General features: G+C 50.2%; 1 protein-coding gene across 7 annotated transcripts; it reads left to right on the top strand.

The window, feature by feature from the left end:
- The first annotated feature begins 3149 nt into the window (after positions 1 to 3149).
- Positions 3150 to 20541, top strand: Robo3 (roundabout guidance receptor 3). Of its 7 annotated transcripts, none has more exons than XM_011242424.3 (28): positions 3161 to 3744; positions 6772 to 7098; positions 7394 to 7551; positions 8476 to 8596; positions 8693 to 8831; positions 9081 to 9208; positions 9436 to 9560; positions 11208 to 11379; positions 11748 to 11953; positions 12178 to 12259; positions 12534 to 12696; positions 13238 to 13404; positions 13932 to 14056; positions 14246 to 14471; positions 14646 to 14767; positions 15009 to 15180; positions 15513 to 15698; positions 16425 to 16448; positions 16527 to 16569; positions 16778 to 16917; positions 17274 to 17468; positions 17608 to 17746; positions 17888 to 18100; positions 18516 to 18667; positions 18785 to 18895; positions 19084 to 19260; positions 19666 to 19889; positions 20187 to 20463. In XM_011242424.3, exons 1-28 carry the CDS (start codon positions 3585 to 3587, stop codon positions 20196 to 20198), a joined length of 4209 nt encoding a protein of 1402 aa, XP_011240726.1. In that variant the 5' UTR covers positions 3161 to 3584; the 3' UTR covers positions 20199 to 20463. The 7 variants fall into 7 exon arrangements, with proteins under 7 accessions (XP_030100001.1, XP_011240726.1, XP_006510170.1 ...); XM_006510107.4 differs by having other exon boundaries at positions 3163 to 3744; positions 12531 to 12696; NM_001164767.1 differs by having other exon boundaries at positions 3411 to 3744; positions 12531 to 12696; positions 13935 to 14056; positions 20187 to 20541.
- Positions 20542 to 22441: the final 1900 nt, after the last annotated feature.

Genomic DNA, 22441 nt, shown 5'->3' with positions numbered 1-22441 from the left:
GAGGATATCATCCTGAGTGAGGTAACCCAATCACAAAAGAAGTCACTTGATATGTACTCACTGATAAGTAGATATTAGCCCAGAATCTTAGAATACCCAAGATAGAATTTGCAAAACACAAGAAAATCAAGAAGAAGGAAGACCAAAGTGTGGATACTTCATTCCTCCTTAGAATAGGGAACAAAATACCCATGGAAGGAATTACAGAGACAAAGTTTGGAGCTAAGACGAAAGGATGGACCATCCAGAGACTCCCCAGCTCTTTCTAAAGTTCAACTCTACATACTATTGGCAAAAGGTGGTTCCTGAGATAATATAAAGAAGTTCTCAGCTGGATATGACACATGGCTGTAATCCCAGAACACGGGATGTGAAACAGGAGTTCAAGACTATCCTTGTATATGAGGCCACTCTGGGCTACATGAGACCCTGTCTCAACCAACAAATAACAAGAAGCACAAAACTAAACTAACAAACACACACCCCGGAGAAAAAGGAGATGGTTGAATTGAGCTCTGGCTCTTCCTTCAGCCCAAGATTAAGCTCAAAAGTCAAAGGCACAAGAGAACCCCGCCAAGGGCAATACAAAGGCAGTGCACTGCAGGTTAGAAAATGGAGGCGTGAGTGTTGCTGCCCATCCCAGCTAAACAAAAGATAAAACCCAGAGTCGTGATCTTCTTGGTTGCAGTCTGGTGTGAGGAGGTAAGCAGGAGTCATTCTTTGCACGACTGCCTTTGGAAGCAGCTCACAGAGCAGCTATACTTAAAGAGGTCAAGGACTTGTTTCCTGCCTGCCCTGGGACCAGAGTAATGAGTCAGAGAAAATGAGGGAAGGCTGAAGAATTGCTGGACTTGTGACCTCCATTGGGTCATCTCTTCTTACTCTGGGTTCCACCTCTGCCAGTGGAGAATCTCTGGGGACCCTGGAGGATGGGGAAATGGAGAAAGGAGATGGAAGTAACTTGTGATATAGATGGTATAACTTAATCTCCTAGCCATCTCCCTTGAGTCCTTAGCTTTCTTTTGTCTTTAGATCTGGCTGGTTTTCTGAGAAGAAATAATATCCTAGAGATACACCAAACACAGCAAAGGAAAGAGTGGAGAAAGACAATCAGGAAAATAGGGAGGTTTTTTTTTTAAGTTAGTTTTAAAAATAGGAGAGAGGGGAGGAGGGAGGGAGGGAGACGGGGGTGAGAGAGAGAGAGAGAGAGAGAGAGAGAGAGAGAGAGAGAGAGAGGTGAGATTCACAAGATGGACCAGATAGGGGCCAAGAGTCCTAGAAAAATGGCTTTCCTCCATTTGTTCAGCATCCAAACCCAGACGACAGGGATTAGGAGGAAGCGGTGCCCACGGGCTGCGCTGCCGCCTCCGCTTAGGGAACCCAGAGCAAATACTCCCTGATCCCCACATAAAGGGCCAATTAACTGTGCGGTCTCCAGAAACAAATCCGCTAACAGGGTGACAAGCCCCTAGACGCCAGGCGGGGGTGTGTTTGCCCAGAGGCCGGCCGGGAGCAAATCAAGGGATTAGCATAGGGCAAAATCTGCATGGTTAGGGGGTTTCCAGCCTTTCCAGCTCCAAAGCAGGGCCATGAAGTTAAGTTTCTGCCTTGCTTGGCCTTCTAATGTGATGGAACCCGCAAGACCGACCAGCAGAAGGCCAAGCAAACGGTCCTTAAGATTCTGAGGATCAGACCAGATGAACTAGTCCTCTTCATCCTTAACTCTGAAGGGATTGGTCTCAAATGGTGATGTCTTCTGATTGGCAAATTCAGCACACACACCCCTTCCTTACCTCTCCGGCTGAAAGTGGTCTAGCACTACAGCAAGCCCCTGGATGAGGGTCTGATGTAAAAAACTTCTATCTCTTTAGTGCCCTAGCCTACCCCATTCTCAAGATCTGCCCAGGTTTTGTCTTCGGTGGATGCACCAGGGACCCAGTTCAGCACCCACAGATGTGTCAGCTCCCAGGGCTCTAAGTCCCGTGGGATTGTTGAGCCCCATCAGCCCTCACCATTTAGTTCATCCCACCTTGAGCTCTCTGGTCCTGGACCGAGGACTCCGAAGCACTAAATGCCCCCAGAATTCCGTGGGCAGGACACTGGATTGTAGAGACAAACTGGTTGGTGGGGCCATGTTCCTCTACTCTTGACCTGCTTTTGGTTTGGAATCTGCCACAGCTTCATCTTCCACCCTGGAATTGAGTAGCATATAGCGCTCTGAGCTGTCTTCCTGTGCAGGTGTCCCCTTACATATCAGAAGCAGCCGCTGCACGATTACATAGCCTAAGAGCAATCCAAACACTTACTTGTCCACAGAACCTACAGGATGGGAAAGCCACGGTCTCTTGCTCCACATTCAACATCATTTCCAGTCTAGAGAAAGTGTGTGCAGGAGAGGGGCAAAAGCAAAGATGGTTGGCTGCAACATCTCCAAGGCTAAAATAACCCCTATTCGAGACAGAACCGGGGCTTTGGTTTTCCTGTTGCACACCCCACCCCACCTCACCCCGACCGGGAGGATAAACAGCTGTTATCTGGTTCCAGCAGTTTCACACAATTTGGCATTCACCCGGTCTGTGACACTTTGCTTCCTTTGTTCTAGACTTTTGGTCTCTTCAAAACTGTCAAACAACTTCCTAAAACACGTCATAGTGGAGCAATGCACTATGCTAATAGGTGCGTGCTGCCTGGATTCTCGGGGTCTCCTCCAATTTTACTCAGTTCTGAGCACCCGGCAGGATTTCCTGACGGGGCGGGGGGGGGGGCGCATCTGGAGCAGGACTCCAGGTCAAGTTGGATCTCTGTATCCCTGTGGGTTCCTAGTGGCAAGCCACAGGATTAGGAGGAATCGGACGCGCACGTGGGGCGAGAGGTGATCCAGCGGTGGAATTCTCTTCTTCCCCTCCACCCCCACTCCCAGGTATCCTAGCACCCTGCGCTCACGTTTCCAGGACCCAGAATTTGAAAGGCACTGGAAGCTGGGACATTGAGAGCTCAACAGTGTCTGCTCTCCCAATGCCTCAGTTTCCCTGACGTCCGAGAAAGGAAATAATTCCTGCTATAATTTTAGAAAGAAGGGCTGAGTCTGACAGAGGCTCAGTCCGCGTCTTGGGGGAGAGAGAGAGAGAGAGAGAGAGAGAGAGAGAGAGAGAGAGAGAGAGAGAGAGAGAGAGAGAGAGAGACTCTCCCGCCAGGTTCAGAGCAACATTTGATGAGAGGAGTGTGGGGCGGGGACTCTAACTTGCGCGCGGCCCTGTTAGTGGCCATCCTGGTGGAGGTGGGGATATGGAGGAAGGCGGATTAAGCCCTTAATTACGGCGTGATCCGAGTGGCACCTGCTTTCCGCCCGCCCAGCTCCCAGGGGATTCTGGCACTGGGGGGGGGGGGGGTGGAGAGAAGAACCAGCGAAGGAGGACAGCCCGCGCAGAGGCACGGCCGGTACCCAGGCACGCCTGCAGGACAGCGGCATCGTGGCTGCCGCAGCGCGCAAAGGCTGTGGAGGGGCTTACGGCTCCCGGCCCGCGGGTCCCAGACCCAAGGGCTGGGCTCCGAGGCCCCTGCCCAAGACCCAGGCGGGCTGCGCTATGCTGCGCTACCTGCTTAAAACACTACTACAGATGAACTTGTTCGCGGACTCCCTGGCCAGGGACATCTCCAACTCCAGCGAGCTACTCTTCGGCTTCAACTCCTCGCTGGCAGCGCTCAACCCTAGTCTGCTTCCTCCTGGAGATCCCTCTCTCAATGGTGAGACTGTTCGATGGGGACCTTAGATTTGGAGATCGGGATGAGAGGGCTGCTTGGAAGGGAAGACGGAAGGTCTCCTTTTCCAGGACCCAGGGGCGCCTGTCAGGGCCCTCCTGGGAAGTGGGGTCCCAAAGGAGCGTCTGAGTTGGTGTATTTGCCTGTGGTGGAGGGCTGCTGAGCCCCTTTCTCCTCATCTCTCCTACTATCCACCTACCACACCCACCCCAGGTGGGAGAAATGTAAAGGGCAAGTTCCAAGCTAAGAAGGAAGGTTAGACCAGGGCACGATGTCGCCAGTCGGCCAAGGCTAAACCGGGCACTAGGTGATCCACCCAAGTAGCAGATGCCACTTCCAGGACCTAAAGTTTTCAAAAACCTCACTCAGAGCAAGGGTGGGAAAGCCCCCAACTTTGTAGGTGTTTTTACGCGGAGGGTCAAAGTCAGCAATCTTCTCAAGGAAACTTAGTATTAAGTTTGTATCCCCAGTGAGACTCACAGCTGACCCAGCCTGGCAGAGCGATGGCGAGGTCGTTACTGCTAATTACAGTGATTAATAAATAACTTGAGACAGCGCTGCCCCCCCTGAGCGCTGCAGGCAGTCTGGAGAGAGGCCTGATCGCGCTCCCTGCTGGCTACGTCAGGAACTCTCCCTCTGGAAGCCTCTGCCCAACTTAGGCTAGGGCCCCGGACTCTGGACATGGTCCACCTTTGCAGTCTCTAAAAGATGAAAGGATTCTCTCTCTCTCTCTCTCTCTCTCTCTCTCTCTCTCTCTCTCTCTCTCTCTCTCGTTCTCTCTCTCTCTCCCCCCCCCCCCCGTACTCAGGTGCAAGGGAGGAGCCCCAGAGCCCTATTTGCATGGCCATTAGCTATTCATTAGGCTGCTGTCGAAGCATCTCTGGAGACCAGGAATGACAGGGAAGAAATTCCAGGGAAAGAGAGCCCTCGGCTGTGTCTGCAGGAATTAGAGGGAAAGCGTGGATCAGAAGGGTGTTGTGTGGAAGGAGTTTGAAGAGGGCTGAGATTCTCCAGTCTTGCCACCTTTGAGGAGTCCCAAGAGACCAAGCAGTTATTTTCTCGGATTTTTTACTCACCTAGAGCTTTATACCAGACATCTATCTTTTCATTTAAGCTTGAAAAGTCAGGGAGGGACGATGGTTGTTGGTCACTACACACTGCCACTAGGGAAAACAAAACAAAAAAACAGCTATGGAGGATAAAGAATAGGGCAGTGACCACAAAAGCATAGAGCAAGATCTTGGCAGCAGGGAACTTAAAGTGTATTTTTATCACATATGAGAGGTTTTTGAAGTGGAGATGGGATGGGTTTAGAAATACTAGAGCCTAAAGTCTCATTCAGGTAGAGACTGTAGGAACCACATTAAAGTGCTGGAGAAGAAAGGATATTAAGTAATGGTAAACTTGTCATAGCTACTGTTGTGCCTTGCATCTTTTTGGGGGTTTTGAACTCCCACATTGCAGATAAGGAAGTGAAATTTAGAGACCTGAACCTTTTTGTTTTTTGAGACCTAGCCTAACTATGTAACTTAGACGCCTCCACACCCAGAGCAGTGGGCTTACAGGCATGGGCCACCAACGGGCTGCAGTTAAATAAGATGTCCAGCTTACTAACTCTGGGAAGTGTCAAATCTGAGATTCTAGCTCAGAGCATTTCGAAGCCAAAACCTGGGCTCTAACCATTCCAGGGGCCTCTCTCAGTGGAGTGTTTCCAAAACAGGATTGGGATGGGACGGAGGAAAGAGATGCTTGAGCAGCAGACATCCTTCCATCTATCTGGAAGGGAAAAGACTGAGAAGTTTATTCTCTTCCATACGTGGGAGAGAAACTGATTTTACACTGAGCAATCAAATCAACGACCAGGGTGGAGCCTGCACCCGCCACGCCCCAGCATTCTCTATACCAGAACTCTTAAAAGGAAGGGCAAGAAACGAAACCTAATCCCCCACTGGGCCTAGAACCAAGAGGTCTCTGAGGATATTGGAACAGGGTAGGCGGGGTGGGGGCGAGAGAGAGCCGCAGAACAGATGCGCCCAAGAGTCACTGGTTATTTAAGGACACCAGATTGTGCAAGGCTTCAGCGCCGCCTACTGGCAGAAGCGAATAGGTCTGACTGAGAGCTCAGTATTTAACTCTTCTGCATAGGCGAGAATGAGGATACATGGAGGCATGGGAACATTTGTGGGTGAGGATGACACCTGGGTCCCAAACCTGAGGCAGGAGATGACCCAGCTTCAGGAAGGAGGTCTGTAGGACAAGAGAAAGACAGGGGCGGAATGTACAGAGAAATAGTTTCAAGAGAGCTAGGGAGGAAAGGAATTTCTTGATTTTTAAAACTGTACCTTTCAGGAAAAGCAGCGCCACTCAAATTTCCACTTCCACCATATTTAATTTCTGTGACTTCACAGGATTCCTGGAAATAGGGGGGGAAAAAACCGTGATTGCCTGGGGCTTCATAGCATTCAAATTAAGAACTTTTCTAGTCTTAGCCCCAGCCCTTAACACCTTTTTTTATACGAAGAATCCAGGACAATTAATTTTGTCCATTTCATCTGTGGGAGCAGAGATCATCAGAGATGAATAATCTAGTGTCTGCTACGGTACGGTATGCATGGTTGGTTGCTCACTGAGGAAGACTTATATGCGATCCAGTGTGTGTGAATGCAAATCAACTTGCTAGGGTACAGGTTCCTCACCAAAGCATGCTCAGTCATCGCTCACTAGTCAAGAAATGAGGCCTGGATCTCAAGAAGGCCCAGAAAACCTTCCTAGGAGTTTGTGCCCGGATCCTTCTATAGATCTGCCTATCTGAGGGCGGTTCCGTTGTTCCAGGCTAAGGCGTTACCAGAGCCTACAGAGCAGGAGGACTGGTGGGCCGATGTGATGTAGATGACTCTCTAGCAAAGGAAGCATGGGAGATGAGTGAGGCAGAGGGTTCTCTTACTCTTCAGAGCAAACCTGGTCTTCCCCCAGTTGCTTTGCCTGGGTACTTGGAGTTACCTTCTTCTCCAGGGTCAAGAGTTGGGCCAGAAGATGCCATGCCACGCATCGTGGAGCAGCCGCCAGATCTGGTGGTTTCCAGGGGCGAGCCGGCTACTCTGCCCTGTCGTGCAGAAGGCCGGCCTCGACCCAACATCGAGTGGTACAAGAATGGGGCGCGTGTGGCGACTGCACGGGAGGATCCGCGTGCTCACCGTCTGCTGCTGCCCAGCGGCGCCCTCTTCTTTCCCCGCATTGTGCACGGGCGTCGCTCTCGGCCTGACGAGGGTGTCTACACCTGTGTGGCTCGCAACTACCTGGGAGCAGCGGCTAGCAGAAACGCCTCTCTGGAAGTAGCTGGTAAGAGAGTTCGTCAGCTGATGCTTCTAGAACCTGGGGCACTCCGGAAGGCCAACAGAAAGTTGGCCTGGGGGCGGGGTGGAGTGGGGTCAGCCCAATGAACGTCTTTTTTGGGACAGAGACCTTTGGTCTCTAACACCAAACCTTGACCATGGGGGAGGAAGTAGATTTGACTTGGTATTTCAGGAAACCGGGTCAGTTGTGACCCCCTCTATGACACTCAGCTCCTGTTAACATCATTCTACCTTGTTTATTTTTCTGACCTTTCTCCCCATGGTCCCTTCTCTATTCTCAGTCCTCCGTGATGATTTCCGGCAATCGCCTGGGAACGTGGTGGTAGCGGTGGGGGAGCCAGCTGTAATGGAATGTGTGCCCCCTAAGGGTCACCCAGAGCCTTTGGTGACCTGGAAGAAAGGCAAAATAAAGCTTAAGGAAGAGGAGGGAAGGATCACCGTGAGTGTGTGTGTATGTGTGTACACATTCACATACATGTAGGCAATGAGTCTAGGACATGCCTCAAAGGAGGAAGTCTAAGACAGTGCTTCTCAGCCTATGGGCTGTAACCCCTTTGGGGCTGCATATCAAATATTCTGCATATCAAATATTTACATTACAATTCATAACAATCACAAAATTACAGTTATGAAGTAGCAACAAAAAAAATTTATGGTTGGGAGTCACCACAACATAAGAAACTATATGTGGGCTGGTGAGATGGCTCAGTGGCTAAGAGCACTGACTGCTCTTCCGAAAGTCCTGAGTTCAAATCCCAGCAACCACATGGTGGTTTACGACCACCCATAATGAGATCTGATGCCCTCTTCTGGTGGGTCTGAAGACAGCTACAGGGTACTTATGTATAATAATAAATAAATCTTAAAGAAACTGTATGCATTAAGGGATTGCAGCATCAGGAATGTTGAGAACCACTAGTCTTAAGGGACTTGAGACCTATGAATAATGTCTTGGTACTGTACAGAAGACGATCTGAAATTAAGCTACTAAGTAAAGAATTCAGGTTTGTTTTTGTTTTTTTGTGGAAAGAGCTGGGTATGTAGGTGCATACCTTTAATCCCAGCACTTGGGTGGCAGAGGCAGGCAGATCCTTGTATTTAAAGCCAGTCTGGTCTACAAAATGAGTTCTAGAGCACCCCTCTCCTAAAAAAAAGTCAAGAGAGAACACCATGATGCCCCAAAGCCCCCATATCTGATACATGAATCAACTTCATTAGCTTACTATAAGGAACCAAGTAAAATTTACATACACATGTACACACACGTACAAGCATGCACACACTCACAAACATTTTGATGTAAAGGACCAATCACAAACATTTTGACTGTAAAGGACCAATTTTTACCATTGTTATTCCCCAGATACGTGGAGGAAAGCTGATGATGTCACACACGTTCAAGAGTGATGCTGGCATGTATATGTGCGTAGCCTCCAACATGGCTGGAGAACGAGAGAGTGGGGCAGCTGAACTTGTGGTACTGGGTAGGCACCGGGCATTTTGGAGTTATGGGAGTGTGTAGCCCAGTGAGGAAGTAGCTGTGCAGTACCCCTGACAGTTCAATGGCTCCTACTCTGTAGAGCGTCCCTCATTTCTGCGTAGACCAATAAACCAGGTTGTCCTGGCTGATGCCCCTGTGAATTTCCTGTGTGAGGTGCAGGGAGATCCCCAGCCCAATCTACACTGGCGCAAGGATGATGGGGAGCTGCCCGCGGGCAGGTGAGAAGCCCCCTCCTTTTGACAACAGAGGGAACCCAGGAACCCCAGACCCTACCTGGCCATGGCATAGAGAAATTTATTTCCCAGAACTACCGATCCCTGGCTAAACTTACTTCATATAGTGGGTGCCATCTTCTTCTGTACCATTTGAACCGCCCCTTGCCTATCTTGACCCTGGTGTTTGTTCTGGGGGAGAGAGACGGGGTTTGTAGCTGTGGCCAACCCAGCTTGGTGTGGGGAGTGGAGCAGGTATGAGATTCGGAGTGACCACAGCCTTTGGATCGACCAAGTGAGCTCTGAAGACGAGGGGACGTACACGTGTGTAGCAGAGAACAGTGTGGGCCGCGCAGAGGCATCTGGCTCCCTCAGTGTTCACGGTGAGGGCTCTTCCTGGGTCAGCTTGCAGGGGTGAAATGAGGGGTGGTGATGGAGGAGAATGGGGGAGAGAGGGCAGAACCGGAGGCATGGGGAGATCACATGAGATACTTCTGGAGAGAGAAACGATAAAACCAAAGAGATCTGAGCAATTAATCTAGCTTTGGGCTTCCCTACCGACTTCCCTACCACTGAATCCGGCTTCTTTTTCTGTCTCTCTTCTTCCCAGTCCCACCACAATTTGTGACTAAGCCCCAGAACCAGACAGTAGCTCCCGGAGCAAACGTGTCATTCCAATGTGAGACCAAAGGAAACCCTCCACCTGCCATCTTCTGGCAGAAGGAAGGGAGTCAAGTAGGTGCTCATTCCAAAGCGCTGACCAATTTTCCTTCTGGATCTTTCTCTCCCTCCACTTTTTGTAAACTTCTCTCTCAGTTTCCTGTCCCAGAAACTCTTGCAGGTTGAGAGGGGCAAATAAAACAATGAAGATAAAAAGGCCAGGAGCATTTGGGCACTTGGACAATTCAGTGATAATGCAGCAATATGTTAGGTGGGGCCGAGCAATTCGAGTGGCAAGTTCTGAGAGAATCTTTATGTGTTGACCAGTGCTGTCTTGAAAGTAGAAATCTAGCTAAGGTTTTTCCTCCCCCAAACTATCTGGACCTTGGCTTTTGGACCTGGAAACCAAGTATTGAAGGAATTAAAGCTTCCTAGGGTAGACGACTTACACTATTGATCACTCATTCCACCAGGGGTGCTCACAGCCATCTCCTTTCCACCTAGTGAAAGAATCCAGATCACACTACCCAAAAGAATGCAATTTACAACCTTAGTGATTTTCTCTATGGAAAGAGTGGGCACTGTGCTACAGGGTCACTATAGTAAATCTGGTTATCTCCACACTTCAGGAAAACTACAAGATTTTTGTCCCAAACCCAAGGTCACAATTTTCCAATGTCTCCAGTTCTTGTGACTGTTATATTTTAATTAGGTCCCCATGGGGATGAAAATGGTGTTGGTAGGAAGGGGTAAGAGGGGGTCAGTCAGAGCCTTAGCCTGGCCTGTTGTCCAGAGGCCCAAACCTGTTTTCCTTCCTTCCCACATCTCTCTCTAAAGTAAAATACTAAGCCAGAAAATATTTAACATTTATCACAGAGCCTTATAAAACATTCACATGATTCCTTCATACTGAGTTTGACCCCTAAGCTTTTAGAGCCAAGTTTGGAGAAACCGGGGCTCATAAAGATACACTTGCCCAGAAGTTTTTTGGTTTTTTTTTTGTGTTTTTTTTTTTTTAAGATTTATTTATTTATTATATGTAAGTACACTGTAGCTGTCTTCAGACACTCCAGAAGAGGGCATCAGATTTTTGTTAAGGATGGTTGTGAGCCACCATGTGGTTGCTGGGATTTGAACTCAGAACCTTTGGAAGAGCAGTTGGTGCTCTTAACCGCTGAGCCATCTCACCAGCCCCAGAGGTTTTATTTTAGTTGTTGTTGGTTAGTTGGCTCTTCTTTTTTTAAGAAAAGATTTATTTATGTTCATTGGTATTTTGTTTGAATGTATGTTGTATGAGGGTGTCAGATCTACCAGAACTGGGATTACAGGCAGTTGTGAGCTGCTATCTGGATTCTGGAAACTGAACCCAGGGCCTCTAGAAAAGCAGCCAGTGCTCTTAACCCCTGAGCCATCTTCCCAGACCCCAGGTGGTTCATCTTCTGAGCTAAGGCTGGTCTCTTAACTTGTGATCCTCCTGCCTTATCTCAGAGCTTAGTTTCTTAGAGTTTCTCAACCAATAAAGTCACAGAACTGGGGCATGGACCCCAAGAGCTTCTAATAAATGCCTGTCCTTTTTGTCAGTTGCCCTAACTAATTTGGCCAACTGGGTCATGTCAATGGTTGGAGGCAGAGTGCAAACTAAAATCTTAGAGTTTCGCTCAGCAGGTATAGGGTTCTCTACATCCTGCCCATTCCTCATCTTGTTTCCTTGCTCCATCCTAGGTCCTGCTTTTCCCTAGTCAGTCACTCCAACCCATGGGACGCCTCTTAGTCTCTCCAAGAGGCCAGCTCAACATCACTGAAGTAAAGATCGGGGATGGTGGCTACTACGTGTGCCAGGCTGTCAGTGTGGCTGGTAGCATCCTAGCAAAGGCCCTATTAGAGATAAAAGGCGGTATGTGTTCGTGGAGAGTGGGTTGGACCTAGAATCTGCAAAGACATTGTTTAAAGAGATGTTTCCCTTGGATGCTGTTCAATGTGTCTAAAGGGGAAATGACATTTTTCTGAGGGACATTCTTGATGTTTTGAAACTAGCTCCATTCCCAGTGGGCCAGCACTCTACCTTCTCCTACAGGAGATGGACATGGGTTTCTACAGCTGTGTGGCCAAGAGTTCCATAGGGGAGGCCACATGGAATAGTCCCAGGCAGATACTACAAATGGTTGTCAAAGCCCTCTTGGATAACAAGGAGGGAGGAATGAGGTGATGAAACAAATAAGGCAGAAGACAAAGGTTTCCTGACCCAAGTTCTCCCTCTCTCAGCCTCCATAGATGGGCTACCTCCCATCATTCTCCAGGGACCAGCCAATCAGACACTGGTACTTGGCTCTTCTGTGTGGCTGCCATGCAGAGTGATTGGAAACCCCCAGCCCAACATCCAGTGGAAGAAGGATGAGAGGTGGCTGCAGGGGGATGACTCACAGTTCAACTTAATGGACAATGGCACTCTACACATTGCCAGCATACAGGTGAGTGACATCCCTGGAATCTTTGTAACTGGAAAATAGCTATCTGGTCCACATTCCAACTCTAGTAAGTACCAACTAGGCATCTAATCCATTTCTACCTCTCTGCTCTCTCAGACTTCCTAAAGTATCCAGCATCCTCCTCATCCTTCTGTTACCTGCCTCTCCACCCCTTCACCCTACTTTGCTCCATTCCCAGTGGGCCAGCACTCTACCTTCTCCTACAGGAGATGGACATGGGTTTCTACAGCTGTGTGGCCAAGAGTTCCATAGGGGAGGCCACATGGAATAGCTGGCTTAGGAAGCAAGGTAAGTTTATCCATCAGTCTAGTCTTGCAGTAGCTTTCTCCAGGTTTGTTTTAAGAGTAGCCAATATCTTCCAAGCCTCAGGCTTAATTTTATCTTCCAAACACTATGTTGGTGGGGATGGGGATGAACCAGTGCACTCGGGAGGCAGATGTGAGTCTGGGTTAATATACATAACCATTGCCACTTTTGGAGCTCTACAGCTCTTCTAGGAAGGAGGCATGTCTCACTTTCTCCACCAATGTCTCTATCTAATGATAATCTATCACTGCAGAAGATTGGGGAGCATCACCAGGTCCAGCAACAGGACCCAGTAATCCTCCAGGGCCTCCCTCTCAGCCAATAGTCACAGAGGTAACCGCAAACAGCATTACCTTGACCTGGAAGCCCAATCCACAGTCTGGGGCCACAGCTACCTCCTATGTGATAGAGGCCTTCAGGTATGGAGAGAATGTTGTGTGTCTGTGTGCTTGCAAGTGTACATGTGTAGGTGTATATGTGCACATAGAGACCACAGCATAGTATCAAGTGGCCTCCCCCAGGGTCTGTAAAACAGTCTTGCTTTGAATCTGGGTCTCACTAGTTGGTTAGACAGGCTGACTAGTCAGCTCTGAGGATCTACCTGTCTCTACCCTCCTCCCCCAACAAATGCTAAGATTACAGATGCATGCCACCATACCTGGGGTTTATGTGGGTGAATGGGATGTGAACTCAGGTCCTCATGCTTGCAGGACTTTAAAGTCCTCAGCAGGCCTTTACCTACTGAGCTGTCTCTCCAGGCCCATGGAGACAATTGTTGAATACAAAGCTGGAGAGTTAAAAACAGGGGGGATCCTATGTCCTTAGGGCCTTTGCTATTTTGGAATAATGATTGTCTAGGCCTCCTCTCCCAAGATAAGGTTCTCTAGGGAATGGGTGGAACTGAGTAGACAGGTTGGGCATTCCTGGATTAGACACTCCTGTCATCTCTTTCCTTCTTAGCCAAGCAGCTGGCAACACGTGGCGGACGGTGGCCGATGGGGTGCAGCTGGAAACTTACACCATCAGTGGCCTGCAGCCCAACACCATCTACTTATTCCTAGTGAGAGCAGTTGGAGCCTGGGGCCTCAGTGAACCCAGTCCTGTCTCTGAGCCTGTTCAAACCCAGGGTAAGGCCAGAGGCCTTATGGGCCTGAGTATGAATGAGGGACAGCAGAGAGGAGCCCCCACCCCATCCAAACCACAGAATGGTGGCAGTTCACCAGATTTTCTTTTGATATGCCAGGTCTATACCGATGGCCCCAGACTTCAGCAGGAAGTCATGCTCTCTTTCATGGAAGGGCCAAGAAGGGGAGGAGGGGAAAATGAGGGCATGTGATCGTCATCCATCTCAGTAACGCCTTACTATTGAACCTCTTAACCACATGCAGTACAGATTGTTAAGGCTAAAAGGGACTTGGGGGAATCAAGTGCACATAGGAGACAATGATTTGAGGCCTTTAATGAATGCAGAAGGGAAAAGAAAATTCATACTAGCCGCTCCTCCTGGTTACCTCTGTAAAAGATTCCCCTAACGCAGCTGTGCTATGCAGCAATGCATGACAGTCTGTGAGCCTGGCAGAGACAGAACATAAACATAGCCTTAGTACAACAGTCTTGCCTTTGGTGGCCCCTGCTGACTGGGCTCTTTGCTCAGCAGACAGCAGCCTATCTAGGCCAGCGGAGGACCCGTGGAAAGGCCAGCGAGGGCTAGCGGAAGTGGCCGTGCGAATGCAGGAGCCCACTGTCCTTGGGCCCAGAACTCTGCAGGTTTCCTGGACTGTGAGTGTGGCATAGGGATGCGGTTAGAAATGGCATGGCGATGGGGGCCATGAGGGCATCTGAGGAGTGATGGGGAGTCATGGGTGAGAGGCTAGGGAAGGCAGGAGCGGAATAGGGTTTGGGCTTGGAGGTCCTGTGTGGCTGCAGCCTCCTCCAGGACTCGAACACACTCTTTTATATTTCCTATAGGTGGATGGTCCAGTCCAGCTGGTGCAAGGATTCCGTGTGTCTTGGAGGATTGCAGGCCTTGACCAGGGAAGCTGGACAATGCTAGACCTACAGAGTCCACACAAGCAAAGTACTGTGCTAAGAGGACTGCCCCCAGGGGCCCAAATCCAGATCAAGGTGCAAGTCCAAGGCCAGGAGGGGCTGGGGGCTGAAAGCCCTTTTGTGACCAGGAGCATTCCTGAGGAGGGTAAGGATGTGATGCAGAGTGATATAGACTGGAGAGGAGGAAGAGGAGGGAGATTTGAACAGCAATGTAGGAAGGGAGGATGTTCTGTCATGTAAGAACTGGGAGGATGAAACTTGAGGCCGCTTGCAATGACCGTCTGTGTCCTTCTTCTTACCATGCTCCACCCTGGGCTAGCCCCCAGTGGCCCCCCTCAGGGAGTGGCTGTGGCCTTGGGGGGTGATCGCAACAGCAGTGTCACTGTATCCTGGGAGCCTCCACTTCCCTCCCAGCGAAATGGGGTCATCACTGAATACCAGGTACAGAGTTAGCCTGGGGATTGGGTGAGTGGGCTGGGCACTGGGAGTGGATTAGGGGAGGTGAGACATAGGGCCAAAAGTTATGGCCGAGGGTAGAGGTAATCTTTGGGTCTGGGAAACGTCTGAGAGAGAGGAAACGGGTTCAAAGCATTGTCTCCAGTTTCCCCTAGCTGCAACCTCAAGTTTTTCCTTGGGACCTAAATCCAGTTCCTGACCACACTTGTATCCGGGATCTCTCTAGATTTGGTGCCTGGGTAATGAAAGCCGATTCCACCTCAATCGATCTGCAGCAGGTTGGGCACGCTCTGTGACGTTCAGCGGACTGCTACCAGGCCAGATCTATCGAGCCTTGGTGGCAGCAGCTACCAGTGCTGGCGTGGGCGTGGCCAGTGCTCCAGTGCTAGTGCAGCTGCGTGAGTCCCGTGGTGGGCATGGAAGGGCAGAGCTAGAGAACTTGGGGAACCAAAAGTGGCAGAGCTTTAATTCCCTCACTTGGGAGGCAGAGGTGGTTGACTGTGAATTCGAGGCCAGCCTGGTCTACACAGAATGTTCCAGGCTAGCCAAGGATACAGTGAGATCTTGTCTCAAAATAAATAAATAGAATGAAATTAGGCAATAAAAATTTTAAAGTAATAAAAAATAACCTGAGGGAATAGTGGGGTAGTTGGGTTTACAGATCTGGAATGACGCTGTCCGAGCCCCTGGATTTCGGGTTTGTCTCCTTTCATCTTTCTGACCCCCACAGCATTCCCTCCGGCGGCGGAGCCGGGGCCTGAGGTCAGCGAGGGGCTGGCAGAACGGTTGGCTAAGGTGCTGCGGAAGCCTGCTTTCCTAGCTGGCAGCAGCGCAGCCTGCGGGGCGCTGCTACTCGGGTTCTGCGCCGCCCTCTACCGGCGTCAGAAGCAGCGCAAAGAACTCAGTCACTATACGGGTGAGAGCCACGCCTCCGGGCACTGGGATCCTACGTGGGAGGGGCTTCGGGGGAAGCGGGGCCTCAACTGAGTGGGTGGGCGGGGCCTTAGGTGGGTCCAAGGAGAGCACTGCCCATTCGGTTGCCTCGCAGCGCTAAGCGAGGAAAGCAAGCTTGGAAGTGAGAGGGCAGTTCTAGAGGGGAAGTACCAGATTGGACAGAGGGGTTAGATTTAACACTGGGACACTGGTTTTGCAATTCAACCTCAGTAAATAGGAACGTACCTTTCAAGTCAGAGGGCCTGTATGACCCCTCGATGTCTAGACTGGTCGACTCAAAGATCTACTCCTCAATAAAACTAATCTCTGAAGTTTGGTTACATGTAAGATTCACTTGTTAAAGCTTTGGGGGGGGGGGGAAGGAGGAAATGAAGTCAGAAGGGGAACTGGTAGAAACAGGAGGATCAGGAGTTCAAAGCCATCCTTGGCTTATAGTGAGTTCAAGGACAGACTGGGCTACATGAAATCTTGTCTCAAATTGGGGAGGGGGGGAGGACAGAGACTGAATACAGACAGAGAGACAGAGACAGAGAGTTAGAGACAGAGACAGACTTGAGTCTCATTCCAAGAAATTAGTATAAACATGAGTAGATTTGGAATGAGGATCGAGGAGTAGACAAACAAATGGAGTTCCCAACTACCCACCTCATTTCCCCTCTTCTTTTTCTTCCGGGTTCCTTTTCGGAAGCCTCCTTTGCCTACACACCTGCAGGTAAGCATCTCTACTCTGTGGGGTTCAGAACCCCAATACCAGGTCTTCTCTTACCGCGTTCCCCTTTATCTCCCTCAGTGTCCTTTCCACACTCAGAGGGCCTTTCTGGATCCAGTTCCAGGTAATCTTGGGACCTTTCTAATGATAATTGTTTCTACAGAGAGAGTGTCCCTTCCACTCCAGGCCTGACCACCTCTCCATATCCAGCCTCTCCTAGTCCCTGCCCCTGACCATTGTTTCTGTCCTGTGACTCTAGATTTCTGCCATCTTCCTCCCTTCACCGGCCTCTTTTGGCTCCCCATTCCCAATATTCACCTGCTCCCCCTCAGGCCACCCATGGGCCTTGGCCCTGCTGCCTACCCATGGCTGGCAGACTCCTGGCCCCACCCACCTCGGAGTCCCTCAGCTCAGGAGCCCCGGGGGAGCTGCTGCCCCAGCAATCCTGATCCAGATGATAGATACTACAATGGTGAGGAACTCTAACTCCCTTAAGGGGGTACACCTACCCCATCCCCCAAGACTTAGCCTTCTGCCATCCTCACTTCTCACTCCGTCAGCTTCCTGGGGCACACTGAAGGGATCTGAGGAACCCTGGCCTTCCTGAGTTTGGTTAGAGCTTAGAGGACTGGGGGATGGACCTTGGGCTTGAGCTATATAGCACAGCAATCAGTCCTTAACCTTGGCCTTGGTTTGACATGTCATGTCAGATTTGGGGTGGGGGAGGAAGTTGATCCTATGGAATCTCCTTCTGCCTTCCATCTTCCTCTGTGCCCCGTGTTTGTGTGTCTGCCTCCTCCCCTGGGCCTCCCTCTTTCTCCTCCTCAGAGGCAGGAATCTCCCTGTACTTGGCTCAGACTGCACGTGGTGCTAATGCCTCTGGTGAGGGTCCTGTCTACAGCACCATTGACCCAGTAGGGGAAGAGCTACAGACCTTCCACGGAGGGTTCCCTCAACACTCTTCTGGGGACCCAAGCACCTGGAGCCAGTATGCTCCCCCGGAATGGAGCGAGGGGGACAGTGGTATGACCCTCCTCACTTTAGTCCCACCCACAATCTCCTCCATCCTCTGGCACCTGGCCTGTGACTTCCTTCTGACACACTGACTCATCTCTGGCTCTTTTCTGCATGCTCCTGGCATGCCCCTATCTCTCCTCCCCAGGAGCCAGGGGAGGCCAGGGGAAGCTTCTGGGCAAGCCTGTACAAATGCCATCTTTGAGCTGGCCAGAAGCCCTGCCACCGCCTCCCCCTTCCTGTGAGCTGAGCTGTCCGGAGGGGCCTGAGGAGGAGCTGAAGGGCAGGTAGGGATGCTGTCAGCAGCACATACCCCTCACATTTAGAGAAGCCAGAGACTTCCTAGAGCAGGGAGTGGGCAGAGAAGCTTCCAGAGGACAATGTGAAGGACTCATTCCTTCGCTTCTCATCTTCCTTCCCCACCTCAGTTCAGATCTGGAAGAGTGGTGCCCACCAGTGCCTGAGAAAAGCCACTTGGTTGGGTCAAGCTCCAGTGGTGCGTGCATGGTGGCTCCAGCCCCAAGGGACACACCCTCCCCCACTTCTTCTTATGGACAGCAGTCCACAGCTACTCTTACCCCCTCACCTCCTGATCCTCCCCAACCCCCTACTGACATCCCACATCTCCATCAGATGCCCAGGTAAGGAGGTGTTGAGTACCCTGAATATTATAGGCCCTCCATATACATTTGTTTGGTGGGTGGATGAATATATAGGGGAAGAGGGTTCAGAAGTCTCATGGCTGTGTTTAGATGACAGCATGCTGTGGGGGAGGAAGATGGCGTCGAGCAGAGCTCTCACTCATCTTTCAGGCTCTCTCTCTCTCTCTCTCTCTCTCTCTCTCTCTCTCTCTCTCTTTGGAGTGGGTCTGCAAACTTCCAAGGCATTGCATACAAACATGGATGTCCTCATGCTTCCCTGGTTTGAGGCCTTGTGGGGGACAAATCATGTCTTGCTTATCTAAGTATTAGGCTGAGGGTGCAGCACAATGCCTGGAGCAGAGTGAGCTCTTGATTCTGTGGAGTGAACACATGCTGAGGCCTTATGTCATTGCAGGAGAGTACCCCTCGGGCCAAGTTCTCCTCTCAGCGTATCCCAGCCCGCTCTGAGTAGCCATGACGGACGGCCTGTTGGCCTGGGTGCTGGCCCCGTACTCTCCTATCACGCTAGCCCCAGTCCTGTCCCTAGTACAGCCAGCAGTGCACCGGGTGAGTCTGATGAAATTCAGCTTGCTTCCACCTCACTCTCTCTCTTCAAAACTTCCTTTCTCAATACCTTTCAATTGCCTCCCCGTACCTCTCTCCCTTTGTCTCTTAATACTAAAGGGAGAACCCGTCAGGTAACTGGAGAGATGACTCCCCCACTCCATGGACACCGTGCTCGAATCCGGAAGAAACCCAAGGCTCTTCCCTACAGAAGGGAGCACAGTCCCGGGGGTGAGAACCCTAGGCCTGGGAGATGGTGACAGTTAGTAGAGAGAATGGGCAGGAAACCAAGAAGAATGAAGCAGGTGACACCAAGCCTTGGGTCATGCATTTGCCTCCCAGTGTCAGGGATGGGGGAACGAGGAATATTAGTGTCTGGAGAAGCAGGAGACTTGGCTGAAAAAGAGTTTTCTTCTCAGACTTGCCCCCACCACCCTTGCCACCACCAGAGGAAGAGACAAGCTGGCCCTTGGGTCTGCGGGCAGCAGGCAGCATGTCTTCCCTAGAGCGAGAGCGCAGTGGGGAGAGGAGAGTGGTGCAGGCAGTGCCTCTAGGGGCCCAACCTCTAGGGGCCCAACGTGGGCCCCACCCAGATGGTAAGGAGAGCCAGGGCAGAGGGAGGGGACTGGAGGCTTGCAGAAGTCCCAATAGTCCCCAGCTTCCAGTGGATTCATGCATCTGGTCAACATTGAAATTGTCTCTTGTCTCTTTCATTCCCTCTAAGTAAAAGTTCTCAGAGTCTCCACAATCCCCCCCCCCCCTTCCAGGACTGAAGCCAAGGATGAGGAAAAAGTAGTGTCTGGGTGCTCTGTCCTGTCCTCCCTTTCCTAATCTCTGTGCTCAGGAGCACCCCAAATGTTTCTTAACCCATGTCATGTCAAGGTCATGTGTTAGGCCTTCAACCTGCCGGTGCCCATCCCTCAGAAATTACCCAGAGCTGGGAGAGTTTACAGGGTGCCAGTGGACAAGTGGTGACAGTCTGCTTCCTCCTGTGGGCCCAGCTGCACTTCTGGGTTGTGCTGCGGAAGAGGCCTGGCTTCCATACGGCAGACCAAGCTTCCTGAGCCATGGCCAGGGCACCAGCACCTGCTCTACCGCTGGTAGCAATTCTTCTAGGGGTTCCAACAGCTCTCGAGGTTCTCGGGGCTCTCGGGGCCCTGGACGCAGCCGAAGTCGAAGCCGGAGCCAGAGCCAGAGCCAGAGGCCAGGACGGAATCGCCGAGAGGTGGGAATCAAAGGACATAAAGAAGCAGAGCAAAGGGCTGGGAGGACAGGCCAAAGGGAAACAGAGAAGCAGTAAAGGGCTCCAGAGATCACAAAGAGAGGGCCCAGGGAGGGTTGTAAGGGAGAAATCCTTGAGAAGAAATGACAAGGGCTGAGGGTGTAATGACACGTAAGAGGAGAGTCTGACTATGCCATAGGAGGTGTAGATTAGAAAAAAGGGCTGATTCCTTCCTATGCATGGCCTGTGACAAAATAGCAGATCCCCGCCCCTGCATTACACACATTCTTTTCTCCTTAGGAACCAAGATGACCCTTCACGAAGCAATGAGCTTATTGAAGGCTCCACAGTGCAAGAATATGAACCCCTTCCCTGGTCAACCGATGTGGGCCAAGAGGAGCAAGGATGGGCAGACTTTCCTCCCAGCAATGATGCTTGTGACTCACTGAAGCACACTGTCTACAACAGTTTTAGTTGTCTTGGGAATCAGAGAACTAGCTCTTTACTTTCCATCTCGTTCTGACTGAGACATGTTTGTACAAAAGGAGAAAGAAAAAAGCCTCCGATCTGAGCCCTGGTCCCTGCTTGTTTTGTGCAGTGTTGTAAGTAGAGCAGGCTATGAAGGTCTGAAGGTCAATACACGCTGGTAGCTTCTGCATGCTTTTGAATTTCTGTTAAAATTGCAAGCTAAGAACAGATGATAAGTGATACTGGCCTGAACTGTGTCACAGAGGAACTGAAGCCACTGTCCTCCAGTGTGTATCTGTCCACTGTCCTCCAGTGTGTTAGTCCACTGTCCCCCACTGTGTCCACTGTTCTCCAGTGTGTTAGTTCAGTGTCCCCCAATGTTTTAGTCCACTGTCCTCCAGTGTGTTAGCCCACTATTCACTGACACACAAACAACTTAAGGAAGGAAAGGGTTATTTTCTCTGAGCTTTTCAGTACTGAGCCGATGGTTGACTGGACCTTGTTTTGCGGCTATGGTGAGGCAAAGTATTATGGTGGAGTAGAGTTGCTCAACTATAACATCCAAGAAGCAGAAAAAAAGTATACAAGAAGTGGCCAAGGTTAAAGAAATGATCTCCCCAGTGACTTACTTCCTTCAGTCATCCCACACCTCATAGAAGCTCGCAGATGAAGATGAAGTTACTACCTTTATGATCTAGTCACCTCTCAATAGTGACACCAAATATAGCCCCTCACCACATAGGCCTGTTGGAGGGATATTTTATATCTATACCATAAAATTCTGTTACTTTAGGTATATTCAGATAGCCAACACATAGATCATTGTTCCTCCTTCAGAAAACTGAGCCAACTTCTTCTTTGGTGCCCTTCTCTAGGGTCTATCTGCTCACTCACCTCACAAGGTTAAAGAAAGGAGAGAGAGAGAGAGAGAGAGAGAGAGAGAGAGAGAGAGAGAGAGAGAGAATGTGGTGGTATTTGCCTGTAAATCTGAACTTGAGAGGCAGGAAAATTAGGTGTTCAAGGCCAATCTCAGCTACATAGCAAGTCTGAGGTTGGCCTGGGCTACATGAAACCTAGTCTCCAGCAAAGCAAAGCAAAACAAAACAAAGAGTATATGCGTGAAATCTCACCCAAGAAGAAAGTATCAAAGAGTATATGAGTAACATCCCAGCCAGGAAGAAAGTATGTGTTTCATTGCCCCGACTCCTTCCCAGAGGGTGTCTGCAGAGGGTACTTCTTAGCAACATTATATCTAGAATTTGTCATAGACAAATTGCTATCACTCTCACCCCATAGTTGACCCACAGGTTGGCTGCTTGCTTCATCCTCACTGCTCTAAACAGCTTGGACCTTCAGAGCCATGACTTTGCCCTCCACTTTGACCTGAATATTGTTGTGTGCAGATACCTTTTCCCCTTTCAGTCTGGCAAACAGAGTTGGAATAGTTTCGAGAGGAATTTTGCCAGAAAGCTAAAGGAAGGGAAAAAATTTTAAAACAGGAAAAGAATTGAACGGATGTGCAACACTCATTGCTTTTTTCAAGATCCTGCAAACCAATCAAGCTGGTTCACTGAGCATAGCTCAGAAATCAGTCACCCTGATCAAACCGCTTGGCTTCCTAACTTAGAGTCATCTTCAGGAAGAGCTGCAGGGCTTAGGAAGTAGTACCACTGGGCCCTGCTGCTGACACACCCTCCCTCCACACACACCAGAGGTATCTTCTTTGGCTATGACAGTGCTCTATAGCACAATTCCGCCCATGACCTAACCCAGCATGTGTGAGAGATGCAGGTAGCCCTCTCTCTAGTGACTTTCAATGGCTCAGGATCCATGTCCTCCACAAGACTGTCCTGTAGTTGTGTCTAAAAAGTGTTCACTAGCCAAGTATCCCAGTTGACTCTACCTTCCGTGGAATTTAGTTCCCTGTCTATTTTTAAGACGGCATCTGGAACTGGAGCAAAGCTGAGGCTGCAGAAGACAGGAGTTGGCTCCCCAAGATCTACAGACCCTTAGACCCACCTACTCCTCTTCTTTACATTTCATTTAAACTTGCTGGGTATATCTCATTCCCTTCAATTGCATGCCAG

Source organism: Mus musculus, chromosome 9, assembly GCF_000001635.26.
Source record: "Mus musculus strain C57BL/6J chromosome 9, GRCm38.p6 C57BL/6J".
Lineage (NCBI taxonomy): Eukaryota > Metazoa > Chordata > Mammalia > Rodentia > Muridae > Mus > Mus musculus.
The sequence above is the reverse complement of the archived record's forward strand: the minus strand, read 5'-3'. Positions and strand labels throughout refer to the sequence as shown.